The sequence below is a fragment of the Cervus canadensis genome, chromosome 2 (assembly GCF_019320065.1).
Source record: "Cervus canadensis isolate Bull #8, Minnesota chromosome 2, ASM1932006v1, whole genome shotgun sequence".
Classification (NCBI taxonomy): Eukaryota; Metazoa; Chordata; class Mammalia; order Artiodactyla; family Cervidae; genus Cervus; species Cervus canadensis.
Genome location: NC_057387.1, coordinates 8,868,799 through 8,882,641, shown reverse-complemented (window position 1 = coordinate 8,882,641; position 13,843 = coordinate 8,868,799). Strand labels below are relative to the sequence as shown.

Genomic DNA, 13,843 nt, shown 5'->3' with positions numbered 1-13,843 from the left:
TCACAAGGTCCTCACAGACCACAGCAAATAAATTAACACTTTTGGCACCTCTTTCCCCATTCTCTCTGTTTTCATTCACGAACACGATCTACCTCAAATTTACATAGCTAGGTGGATATAGGTAGTGTATAAAAATATATAATTCACAGACACACATATATAGTTTTCTGCTTATACAAAAGTTTTTTGCTTATACAAAAGCAAAAATGTTTGCCTGACTCCTCCAGAATTATTTCCATGTACACAAAAGTACTTTTCTCTTCACCACCTGAATTTATCACCTAAAAAAATGATGCCTGACATGTATTGGGCAATTAATAAACATTGGTTGGATGATGAAAAAAGTCCTCTTAATCCAGTGAGATGGAGACTATTGTTTTCTTTAATTTTCAGATGAGAAAATTAGGGCTTGGAAAGGCAAAATTAGGTACTCAGTCTCAAAGATGGTAAGCATCTGAATCAGGATTCAAACCCGAGACCAGCTCCCTTAACCAGCATGCCACCCATACTCATTGGCAGTGGTGTGGACAGAAAACCTGTGGGCGTGGAGGCAGCCTGATGAGCGCATTGGTTTAATGAGCTGGGGAAGCTACGAAGGGAGCCAAGAATGTGTGGACAGTGAACATCTGACCAGTAGAGGCTGGGCAGATCCAAGTGATTAGAACCCGAGAAGGGGAGAAGGCATGACCTTAATGATGGGGTAGGGAGTTAAGAGTCAACCATCTTAGAGGCCGTTACTGAGAAGATGAGAGACTCTTACTGTGGGATGTAGTGTAAAATTAAGGCCAACCTCTGACCCAGGCAGACAGGTTTTCCATGCCTTTTCCTTTTTCCCTGCAGAATAGTAAATATAAAGATTCATCAGAGACAGACAACAAGCTAAATACCCATAATGCTAAGAATGCAACACGACATAGGGCAAATGGTTAGATAATTTGGTGCTGGTTCCACGGAATATCCTTTCTAGATTTTGAGCGCAGCCCCTCCCCCACACCTCTGGGGCACTTCATTAGGTGAAGCCGTGGGTCAACTGTGTCTCTGATCCCTGATCCCACATTTATTTTAGGGATTAAAGAATGGGGGAAGTAGGAAATAAGAGATACTCAAAACATTTTCTCAGATCTCTGGCCCTGGGTAGCATTAAAAACAACCGAATGCTGTACTGTCCATGGGCCCTATGTCTATAAGCTTTCAACATCAGCCTGCTCAGAGCACTGAGGAGCAGATAAAACTGCCAACAATTAGAACTCAAAGAACACCCTTATATTATTTCAACTGTACTAGAAGATAGAAAAAACTTTTATATTGCTCTGCCTATTTTATGAAACAAATACAGTTTTGATAGAATTTAATAAAATAAACAAATATATATATTTGTTAATGTATCATCAAATAGTAGAATTCAAGGACAATATATTATACAGAAACTAACCACTAACATTCACTAGAAAAATGATTAAATAATTATTTCAAAAGATGTTAGAAGGTTATCAGTAAAATTTAACATTTATTGCTGATTAAGATGTTCAAGGAAAAAAGCATTAAGGAAAACATAATTATGTTCAGAGAAGCGGGGAAGGATGTATGAGTCCAGAAAACTATCATAACAACTATAACAAAAGCAATAGCAGCAACATTTGAAATCTTGGATAAGAAGTTTGTATTTATATGGTCTAAATAAAGGGACAAGCTGGAAGAAATAAAAACATATTTTTTTGGTAACAAATATGGTTAAATACCTAAAAGTATCTAAGGAATTCAACCAAAAGAAAGCTACAGCAACGAACAAAAAGTCCTATAAGCAATGATTTCAAAACTATAGGTACAAGACATCGGTTTTTTAAAAATCAAATTTCTCTCTAAGTGTTAGAAAATACAGTAAAAGAGCTTCTATTTATAATAGAACCAAAACAAATTGCACTCAAGATTTAGCATTTGTGACATAAGGTGCTTATTAAAGAAAATTTAAAAACACAGTGAGAATAATAAAAAAAAAAACATAAATGCACGGAAAGCTAAACTCGACTGCTGTTTGGGAAGACAGAATACAGTAAAGATAAAAATAAGCTGCTATAAAGAACCAATATAATACCAATTAAAAGCCTCATTGTATTTTTATAAAACATGACATGCTGGTTGTGACATTCAGCTGCAAGAGTGATCAGGTAAGAATGTCAGAGTGTTTTTTTAATAAGTAATTATGAAGCAAATGAGTAGATAACTGTAATGCTAGCATATCAACCCTAACAGGTTTTAAAACATAACAGACCAAATGATGGGTATTGAACCTTATAATATTAGGATAAAACCTGAAAATTCATTGTTCAACTTATTTTTAGGAACTGTCTGGGGATGAACCACTCTGTGCTATTCTAGAGGCTGGGTATAGAGCCCAAATAAGCCCAGAAAGGTCCCCACTGTCATGGAGAAACAGAAAACTTAACAAGTCAGTGGATAAGTGGCAGGATAATTTCAGAGTTTAAGAAGTGCAGTGAAGCCCACAAGTGATGGACTGAGGACTGCTTGTGAGAGCTGCTGTTTTGGATTTGGCAATTAGAAAAGGCCTCTCAGAAGAGGTAGACTTTTTGAGCTAAGATCTGTGGGGACAGAATGGGGTTTTCAAAAATAAATTCACTTGATTTTATTGTCAATAAAGTTGCCTGGAGGGACCTCCTATGTGCAAAGCTGGGCTAAGTGCTATTGCGACATGGATGATGCATAGATTAACTTCACAGTTTTAACTTGAACCTTGCTCTCTGGGATTTTATGATCTACGTTAAACACAGAGACTGGGAGAAAATATTTGTAATGTATATGATAATAAGGAAAAGAACAATGGAAAATTGGGCAAATAATGACAATTCAGAGAAAGGAAAATAAAGTCCAGAAGGCCCATAAATATAAGAAAAAGTAAGAAAATAAAGAAATGGAAATTAGAACTGTAAGATATCAAATTTTGCCAGTTATAATAGAAAACAATGAAAATGGTCAGGGTCATCCAGTGTAATCAAAGGTGTGGGAAGTGGACGTTTCTGTATCTTGGTGGTGGAATATGGGTAAGACAAGCCCTCTTGCAGAGCAATCTGGTAGAAATTTTTTAGGATTTTAAACAAGAGAATCTTATGAGTCAGAACAGGCATCAGTTCTATGTGAACTGAAGCTCAGAGGCCTAAAAGCACCATATATAAGGTTGCTGCTGCAACAATGTCTTTAATAGTTAAAAAGTTAAAAGGGAAATAGCCTATAAATCCATCAGTAGTGGGAATGAGTGAATAGACCACCATCAATACAGAATATGGCATGCCTTGTGGCCATTAAATAAACTCTTCACATAAATGAAAGGGGAGTTGAATGAGTCTGTAAAAAGTGAGAATCCACCTCCTTATAGACACTATTAGTATAAATGTAGAAGAAGACTGGAAGGACACACAGCACACTGTCAAAACCAGTAACATCAGCGGTGGGGAATCTAAGTTTAGGGAGAGGGAAAGGGGACTTCCAGGTTTTATTTTGCACCCTTTTAGGAGAGAAGGAAAATTTCAACCAATCTATTAAAGAAACTATTATTTGTCCCAGCTGGGAAGGGAAATTTTCTATTTCTGAATATTAAAGGAATGTTACATCAGCCCCGAGGTGGATGTTTTCTGATCCAGTCATATTTTTGAAAAGCATGCCAAACCAAAATGCAATTAAATAAATATCCCACCTTAGGAAAAATGTATGTGACATGCATAACTGAAAAATGTGTAAATAATATAAACATATAGCCACTTCAGATGGTTTTTTGGAAGGCACAACATAATTTTCCATGTAAATATATATATAAAGTTAATACAACCAAACAGCATACCGAGATGTCAATGGAGGTGAATAAGAGATAAATATGTCATGAGGAAATACAGGGTATTCACATGGACAGCGTATTTTCGGTCTCACTGAGAAGCGCTGTATATTAAGCGACAGATAAGACTCATAACATTTAATTCAAGCTATATGGTGAACACAGGGCTTCCCTGGCAGCTCAGCGGGTAAAGAATCTGCCTGCAACGCAGAAGACCAGGGTTTGATCCCTGGGTTGGGAAGATCCCCTGGAGAACGAAATAGCAACCACTCCAGTATTCTTGCCTGGAGAATCTCTTGGACAGAGGATCCTGGCAGGCTACAGTCCATGGGGCCACAAAGAGTCAGACACAAGTAGGTGACTTTCACTTCATTTCATATGTTGAGCACACACTATGTATATCAGATATGCTTTACATGAAGCACCCCACTTTAATCCTTACTCTTGCCAGCTTACAATGTAGATGGTATCCCCCTCTAGCGAAGAGGAAACAGAGGCACAAAGAGGTTAGGTAACTTAACCAAAGCCACACTCCTCTGGTAAGCAGAGGAGACAGGATTCAAAGCCAGGACTGTTTCAAAAGTCTAAAGTCTGACCTAACCTGCTATCTGATCTCCTGTAACCAAAAGCTCAAAGTCAATGTCGGTGGGAAGTTTGCATCTGCAAAAGCACACTCACATACAGACTGCCTGCTTTATTTTTTGAGTCAGCTATCTGGGGTACCTCTGGGTACCGGAAGCTGGCAGGACCAGGCTGGGACTTTGCTCTAGTCTCGCCTTCAGACTACAATTGTCTCTGTGGCAGAACCTGCTCCAATCGTTGCCAAACCCAGAGACTAAGCCTTGTGTATTCTGGGTTAGAACTTTGCAGAGGCCTTTGTGACCACAGGTCTGGTCGTTGCCTTGGCACCACAGCGGCTGGGGCTGGGGGCTTCCAGCACACCCTGAAGCCCACTGCACTTCCTACCTGCTCGGGGTCCTGTAGCATCTTCTGCACTTAGGCACATCACACCCTCCACGCTTCATTTCCTCGGCCCCCTCGCCTTATCCCTTCTCCTTCCTGTAACTTAGGCCACAGGCTCCTCCCGTCCCTCCACGCCTCCTCCCCGCATCCAGGGCGTCCCCGCGGCTGCCCTCCCTGTCTGCCTCCCGCAGTCCCCTCCATGAGCCCTTCTTCCTCCTTCCCCTGTCCCCTCACACTCCTCACTCTCGTTGCTTTCTTCCCACCAGGTGATCTGGGACAGCCATATCCAGGGAAAACCATGGGGCTTGGAGGTAAAAAAGGGACCGTGACCCCTCATGAGCAGAATCCAAGCCCAAGACCTACGAACAGTCCTAAAATGAGTAAAAAAAAAATGAAGAGGAAGAAAAAGAAGAAAGATTTGGAGGAGCTGAAGCAGGAAGTAGTCATGGTGAGGACACCCCAAGAGGGTGCTGACAAACTGCCCTCCAAAAACCTCCCTCCACCCTCAGCCTTCTAACCTCTAACCTCTAACCCTCTAACCCTCACCCTGAGAGTTCATCACACAGGCCAGGGCCTCCCCTCTTCCCCATAAACGTCTCCCCTGGAAATGATGTGTCACCACCTGTCCCTCAGTGGCTCTACTGTCTCCTCAGGATGATCACAAATTAACCTTGGATGAGCTGAGCGCCAAGTATTCTGTGGACCTGACCAGGGTGAGTGGAGGAGTTCCCTGAGGCGGGCAGAGGCTCTTCATCCCTAATCCTGAGGCTCCCAGGACAAAGGCCGAGCTGGAACTCTATCTAGCCCCTGACTTGAAGGTCAATGTTCTTATCCTTAACCTGCACCTGGCCAAGGGCACACATTCCGGAAAAGATGCTAATGCTAACTACTCCAAAGAGAGCTCAGGATTAGAGCAAAGAATGAGGACGGGCTAGGGCAGCACGTCTCACACCTTTGTCCTGGGGACCCATTCACACTCTTACAGATTATCAAGGATTCCAAGGAGCTTTGACTTATGTGGGTTACTTCTATCAGGTTTCCCCGGTGGCTCAGCCGTAAAGGGTACATCTGCAATTCAGGTGTCGCAGGAGACGCGAGTTGGATCCCTGGGTCAAGAAGACCCCCTGAAGGAGGGCATAGCAACCCAGTATTCTTTCCAGGAGAATCCCATGGACAGAGGAGCCTGGTAGGCTGCAGTCCACGGGGTCGCAAAGAGCTGGACACGACTGAGTGACTAAGCCCAGCACACACCTGTCATCTATATTTATCATATTAGAAATCAAAATTAAGAAAATTAAAAAGTATTTCCTAATTCGTTTGTAAACAAGAGTAAAGCTAGTATCTGTTAGTACAAATATTTTTATGTCAACTGCTTTTCAAAGCAAAAAAATTAGTGATATTTTACATTTTTGCAAATCTAACATCTAGCTTTTTAGTAGAAGGCTGCTGGATTCCCATATAGTTTCAGAATTAACTCTATTGTGCTACCACGTACCCTGTAGCCTTGGGAAAATTCTACTCTATACTCAAGAGAATGTGAGTGAAAAGACAGACAACAGTTCAGTGTTATTGTGAAAATTGTTTGAGAATTCCTTCATGGTCCAGTGGTTAGGACTCTACTTGTGGCCAAAAGAAAAAAAACATTGCCTGGCTTCGTGGATCCGCTCTGCCCAGAAAGCATCTCAGGACCCTGTAGGTCCCCAGGCCGCACTTTGAGAACTGCTGGTTTACCAGCAAAACCATGTGTTACCGCTGCCTTCACTTTACTGTTGCTGCTGCTTCTACTGGAACCACTAACTCAATGGTCACAAATAAACAAAAGCCCTGGAAACGTAAGTTCCTCTGAGCACTAGAATCTCTTCGTTGGAGGGTATTAGGGTGACCATCTGGTAACCAGAGATGAGCATAGGGGACGGGTCCTGTTTTTATTTAAATTGTATTTTTCCAGGGGAGGTTGGGGAGTGGCTGATGGATATTTAAGAGAGCTGCTTCCTTCTTCTTTTTTTATTACAATCCTCTAGCCGGTTTTACTCTTATTGTCACTCAGGAAAAAGCACACAAGTTTATGCACCAGGCTAGAGTGAGGATCTACAATCTCATGTATCTAGTTGCTTGTTTGTTTTTTTCTATTTCCAAGTTAAGGAATCAAAGTGTGGATGTCTGTAGGTTATAAGCATATGCATTGTATCTCATCATTCCATTAGCCTGGCACATTGTATTATAAATCATTTACATGCATCTCCTCACTGGAGATGGAGTTCCATTAGGCCCGGCCTCAGTCTCCCTCACTTTAGCACTCTACCGTTGTACCTGTCCCAAGACAGGTGTTCAAAAGATTTGTGAATCAACCCATAAACTAAAAATCCTTCCTGAGTAAGGAGGCTAAATAAGATCCTTCTGTAATGCAAGTTTTAGAAGCCCACTTATGTAGGAAGAACTTCCAGGCTGACCCTTGGAGAACTTTACTGGTCTCTAGACTTATCCTGGGGCTATAAATGGCAGACCTGAGTTCTGAAGCCAGGTTCTCCTTTGTGACAGCTTTCTTCTCATGGTTCTCCCTTCCTCCCTATTTCTTCTCCACACAGGGCCATAGCCCTGAAAAGGCGCAGGAAATCCTGACTCGAGATGGACCCAATACACTTACCCCTCCCAAGACCACTCCAGAATGGGTCAAATTCTGCAAGCAACTGTTTGGCGGCTTCTCCCTCCTACTGTGGACTGGGGCCATTCTTTGCTTCGTGGCCTACAGCATCCAGATGTATTTCAAGGAGGACTCCACCAAAGACAACGTGAGTCTGTTCAACCACTGCTGCCTAGGCTCTGCTCAGCCCCTGCCACTCTTCTATTCAGCAGCCTAGCGCTCCTGAAGTCCTCAGATCCAAATCAATACACTCCCAGGAGTTGCTAAGAGAGCGTTGGTCCCTCCTGGTTTCCCTTTTATCTAGAAAGCCTCTTTAAAAAAAAAAAATCTTGGAAATTCCCTTGCAGTCCAGTGGTTAGGACTCCACTGCACTGCAGTGCTTCCACTGCAGGGGCACGGGTTTGATCCCTGCTCAAGAAACTAAGATCCTGCCAGCCATGTGGTGTGGCCAAAAAAAGAAACAGAAAGCTTCTGACTCAGCTCCCTGAGATACAGAGTTCTCTCTAGAAACTTGCTCTCCTTTGATGATCCTCATGAATGATCATCAAAGCACTTTGCTGTCTACTCTCTTTCGCAGAATTTTAATCTCTCTCCTTCCTATCCATCTCCTCACTAGCCCCCACCCCCTGTGAGTAGCCTTTCTGGAGAAGAAAAGACGGCGCTTCTTGGATCTGGAGTTTTGCTGGCTCCAAATTGTAGCTTGGGGTTCCTTCAGCAGGAAGCTGAAAGAGCCAGGCTGTCTCAGATTCTGCTCAATCCCTGTGCTCTCCCGCCAAGTTCCATGGTTTCCTCCACCTAGAGAAATGGCTCTTACCCTTTGCAAACTGACTTTCTGAGGATGAAGAGGAAGGAAAGAACCGATTGATGAGCCCTTGGTTTCCCTACCCGCAGCTGTACCTGGGCATCGTACTAACTGTCGTAGTCGTCATCACTGGCTGCTTCTCCTATTATCAGGAGGCCAAGAGCTCCAAGATCATGGAATCTTTTAAGAATATGGTACCTCAGGTAGGATTCATATGGAAGGATCTAGTGAGAGACTGTGTTAGAATGTAGCCAAATATATGACTTTTATGTACCTTGAAGAATTGTACCCTACCATGAGTGAATTGTGTGAGGCTGATAATGAGGGTGAATTCATTTAAGTGTCCTGGCTGTCCTTAAGAGTACCCTGAGAAAAACACATCACCTTTGAAGTTGTCTGGTCTGAAATGCATAATCTGAATCCAATGAGCATAATGAAAGTGAAAGTGTTAGTCGCCCAGTGGTTTCTGACTTTGCAAACCCATGGGCTGCAGCTTGCCAGCTCCTCTGTCCATGGAATTCTCCAGGCCAGAATACTGGAGTGGGTTACCATTCCCTTCTCCAGGAAATCTTCCCCACCCCGGCATCTAACCCAGGTGTCCCGCATTGCAGGTGGATTCTTTACCGTCTGAGCCACCAGAGAAGTCCAATGAGCATAATATGAAACCTCAAATCTATTGGGGATCTATCCCCCCAAAAGTAAGGTGGAGGCACAGGCGGTTGGGGAAGGCAGATTCTTCAAATGTCAATGGTCTTAAAGACAAAGAACAGCTATGGAAGTGATGCAGATTAAAGGAGGCTAAATGGACGTGACAGCTAAATGCAGTATCTGACCCTAGACCAAATCCTATGCTGGAGCAGAAAAAAATGCTGTAAAGGATATGTTGGGTCAATTGATAAAACTAGAATGCAGACAGCGGATGAAAGTATTGTGTCTATGTGAACTTTCCTGAGTTTGATGACCATTTTATGGTTATTTAATACCCTAATTCTTATGCTTGCATGCTTAGCCACTAAATCATGTCTGACTTTTTGCAACCCCATGGACTACTGCAGCCCACCAGGCTCCTCTATCCATGGAATTTTCCAGGCAAGAATACTGGAGTGGGTTTCCAGTTTCTTCACCTAATTCCTGGGAAATGCACATTGAAGTATGTATGATAAAAGATCATGATTTATGTGGGGACTTCCCTGGCAGTCAGTGGTAAAGACTTAACCTTCCAGTGTAGGGGGTGTGATTCAATTCCTGGTCAGCGATCCCACATGCCTCACAGTAAAAAAAAAACAAAATGTAAAACAGAAGCAATATTGTAACAAATTCAATAAAGACTTCAAAAATGGTCCACATCAAAAAATATAATATTTTTTTTTACAAAGATCATGATGTATGTAACTTGCCCTCAAATAGTTTGGGGGGAAAAAGAATTCACATACACACATGTAGAGACAGAGAACAGATGACAAAGAGAATAGGGTAAAATGTTAACAGATGAATCTGGGCAAAGGTTATATAGGTGTTCTTGGTACAATTTTTATTCTTGCAACTCTTCTGAAAGTTTAGATTATTTTCAAATAAAAACTTTCTAAAGAACCTGGAAAACATGGCAGCAGGAGGACGTTCCTAGGCAGAGGGCTGGAAACTTGAAGAGGGACAGGCTCCAGATTTTCCCAATGACATGGTCGTGTTCTAGCCTTTTAGCCCGGGATCTTCTCCCTTTGATGTCAACAGAACTTAATTCCTTCCTTGGGTAAGAGTTCAGGGGAAAATGTTTTGGTTGAATGAAGTAGGAGTTTGGAAACTATCAGTGTCTGCTGCCTAGCAAACCACCCTAAAAACAGCGGCTCAAAACAACAAACATAGTACTTCTCACGGTGGCTAGGCTGTTCTTCTGATCTGGGCTGAGCTTAGCTGGTGCTGGCTGGTGTTAGATGACCTCATTGACATGTCTGGGGCTTCAGATGAGATGTCATGGACATCTGGGCCTTTCTCCTTATAATCTCTCTTCCTCCAGGAGGTTAGCTTGAGCCCATTCAATATGGTGACAGAGGGCAAGCCCCAGTGTGCAAGCATTTTTTAAGCATCTGCTTGCATTACATTTGCTAATGTCCTATGGGCCAAAGCAAGCCATTCGGTTGAACCTAAGTGCAGAAATGAAGAGGTAAAACCACATTCCCAGAAGGGATATAAGTGAGAGGAGCATCAAAGGGCCCTGCAGACAGTGATGGTAAGAATTTGCAATCTACCAAAGTGATCTGCACAAATGATGTGGTGAGTAACAGTGGGAATCAGAGGACAGGAGACCAGGAACTGGATGGGAAAGAGAACAGAGCTCTGGAAAATGACCCTGCCCTGTCTTCCCACAGCAAGCGCTGGTCATTCGAGGTGGAGAGAAGCTTCAGATCCCTGTGCATGAAGTGGTGGTAGGAGACCTGGTGGAAGTTAAGGGTGGGGACCGAATCCCCGCTGACATCCGGCTCATCTCTTCAGAAGGATGTAAGGTGAGGGGGTGCGAAATGCCGCGGGAGGAGGCCAAATGTGGTCTGAGAGCACTGCGGTGACCTGGGCTCAGTTAATGAATTATCATCTTATTCGGAACCTTGAGAAGTCCCAAGAGCAGATCTGAGGTTACAGTGGTGTGCAAGTTTCTGTTTCTGTCTGCATGTCGATAACGATGATGCTGGTGGCAGAAAAACATGTGTCATCTGTGTAAATCTTTTTTCCATTCTCGCTTTACGATCCTCCTCTCTCCCATCCCAGGTGGACAACTCATCCTTGACGGGAGAGTCAGAGCCCCAGTCCCGCTCCCCTGAGTTCACCAATGAGAACCCTTTGGAGACCCAAAATATCTGCTTCTTCTCCACCCACTGTGTGGAAGGTGAATGTCGAATCATAAGTAGCCTAGGTTCAAAAGGAAAGATTGACGGTGGTCACCTAAAGGTGGTCCAGTGGTTAGGACTCCGATAGTCTGCTGCAGGGTCACAGGTTCGAGCTCTAGTTGGGGAGTTAAGATCTCGTGTGCCAAAAAAAAAAAAAGAAGAAGAAGCAAAGGTTGAAACAAAGATTTCTAGAATTCTCTATCATTTAAAGGTTGTAGGGAATGTTATAGCCAGTAAATAGTCTACATTCTTTGTCACTCATGAGCTGTACGATCTTAAATCAAAAGTCAAAGCCATCATTTCCACATTTGAACAATGATGATACTGAAAGTCACTGCTCCATAAATTTTTATGTGGGTTAAAGAAGATAATACATATAAAATGCTTAGCACAAGGCCTAACACATTTTAAGTGCCCTGTAATTGTAGCTATTTTTATTCTATGTAGTGAATGGACTGTGGTCTATGAGCTGAAAATAGCACAGAAGGGAAGAAAATTTTTCAGCCCTGCTAAGTCATTCTTCTCCTGAAGTAAACCCTAACTTCTCTTCACTATCCCAAGAGAGGGTACTGACTTTAGAGATGTGAACTTGCCCCAGAGCAAACAGCTAGTACGTAGAAAAGCTGAACTTTCAGACATGAGTCTTTCTGATGAAAAAATAAGAGCTATCTCTATAATATGTTGCTCTTCTGGGTGATTCTGACTGTAACTTTAATGGTAGGAATTTCAGTCATTACGGGAAGGCGGGAAGAATTATCGTAAGCAAAGAACTTTGTGGGGCCCTTCATTTCACGCCGCATAGCTGAGTGGTCTAATCCTGTGTGTGGAGTTCGCCTCCCGACTTAGGGCCCAGAAGCCCCACTGTTATGGCCTGTGCCAGCCAGCAGGGGGCAGACTGGCTCCAGCCAGCAAACCGAGTCGGGCTGACCGCTGGGCAGCGCTCCTGTCGGCAGGGGAAGCAGGGCTGTCCTCTGAGCTCCAGGATGCCTGGCACACCCCGCTCTCTCCCATGAGGTGCCAGTGGCAACCCCTCCCATCTCGGTCTCAACTCCAGATGCTGCCAGATGAGTCCTGGGGGGCAAATTGGGAAGCCCTGGGTTAGAGGATGGGGGCTTTTGGAACGTAGGATTCCAGCAGACGGGTACCCACTATGCCTGGGGCTCAAGAAACTCTTCAGCTGCCGAGGACAAGATGAGAAACATGCAGGCAATAGGAGATACTTAGATTAAGTGCAACAAAGACAAAGACCTTGACGGTGAAGGCAGTTAGGCAAGAAAACTGGCTATCTCTGGAGCACTGTGAAATCTAAGATTTTTCAGACTAGGAGACCCTCACTTGTACAAATGAAACGTAAAGAGAGCAGAACGTAATAACCTCTCAGAGACCCTTGAGCTTCCACCTTGTTTTTGACCATTGACAGTTTTCTCTATGTAGGAACCAAATCCAATAGCCTTCCCCATTCAGACTTCCCCCTTCATCCACAGGGATAGCCCAGGGGATTGTGATCGCCACCGGAGACTCCACCGTGATGGGCCGGATCGCCTCACTGACCTCCGGCCTGGCAGTGGGCAAGACCCCCATTGCTATTGAGCTGGAACACTTCATCCACATGATCACGGCAGTGGCCGTCTTCCTGGGTGTCACTTTCTTTGGGCTCTCGCTTATATTGGGCTACACCTGGCTGGAGGCTGTCATCTTTCTGATCGGCATCATCGTAGCCAACGTGCCCGAGGGGCTGCTGGCCACCGTCACAGTGAGTAACCAGGGTGGAGGGTGGCTCCCCCAAGGAAATGAAATCACTCATATTTTCTTTTGTGGCTTAACCTCTCAAGGGCAGAGTACTCCAATGCATACGTGGATGTCAAATCATTTAGTTCCCAAATTACGCTGACTTCCTCCACCTGTATTTCTGGTGCCTTCTCTCTTTAGTGAGAAAAGAAGTGAGTTATGATGCAGAAAGCATTAGATTATAAATCACCCAGAGTGAGTTCCAGTCCTGGGTGGTGAACCTGGCCAACTTGCTGCACTCCAAGGCCTCAGTGTATTAGGATTATAGAAGCTTACTGGTGAGGACTTCAGAGTTCATAGAAATTCAACCTTTCAACCAATGCCAAATATCCTGTATCAAATCTGTAGGAGATGATGATGATTTCTAGTAATGGGAAGCCTACCCCCCTTTTATCTGACTTCATTTCATTGCTGGATTGCTCTAGTTAGATTTCATTATGTTGAATAGACATATGATTCTCTGGTCCTAGATTTCTCATCTGAAGGAACACAAAATAAGTCGATTCTCTCTCTTCTACAAACCTATTTTTTACATTTTTTTGCAGTAGCCATTATGTCCCCTCAAACTCTCCAGGTTGGGAGGCCAAAGAATCCCTTTTACCTTAGTCCTTCTTTCTGGGACATGATCTTCAGACCCCTGTCTTGCTGATCACCTGTTTGGGGCATGTGATCCTTTATCAATATCCTTCTTAAAATGGAAATGAGAGCAATATCCAGGGTGTGGCTGGACTAGCACAAAAACATCAGGACTCATGATGTTATGTATAAAAATTCCACAGTTCAAATTCTGTACATAACCACAGCCTAAGAATTTATTCACTTTTAAAATAACCTTCCCACATGCCTGTTTTCACTTGAATTATGCTTAACAAAAATCTTCTGGTTTAAGTGATTTCTCACGTCCTTTTAGTGCTACAACAGCCCTGCTCAGT

General features: G+C 43.4%; 1 protein-coding gene across 1 annotated transcript in view; it reads left to right on the top strand.

Moving 5' to 3' along the window:
* Positions 1 to 5,102: 5,102 nt before the first annotated feature.
* ATP1A4 (ATPase Na+/K+ transporting subunit alpha 4) overlaps positions 5,103 to 13,843 on the top strand; it is a 31,229-nt gene continuing 22,488 nt past the window's right edge. The window contains exons 1-7 of the mRNA XM_043451925.1: positions 5,103 to 5,252; positions 5,458 to 5,517; positions 7,390 to 7,593; positions 8,337 to 8,450; positions 10,611 to 10,745; positions 11,005 to 11,122; positions 12,608 to 12,876. Coding sequence (XP_043307860.1) covers positions 5,103 to 5,252; positions 5,458 to 5,517; positions 7,390 to 7,593; positions 8,337 to 8,450; positions 10,611 to 10,745; positions 11,005 to 11,122; positions 12,608 to 12,876 — 1,050 coding nt within the window. The remainder of the gene's footprint in view (positions 5,253 to 5,457; positions 5,518 to 7,389; positions 7,594 to 8,336; positions 8,451 to 10,610; positions 10,746 to 11,004; positions 11,123 to 12,607; positions 12,877 to 13,843) is intronic.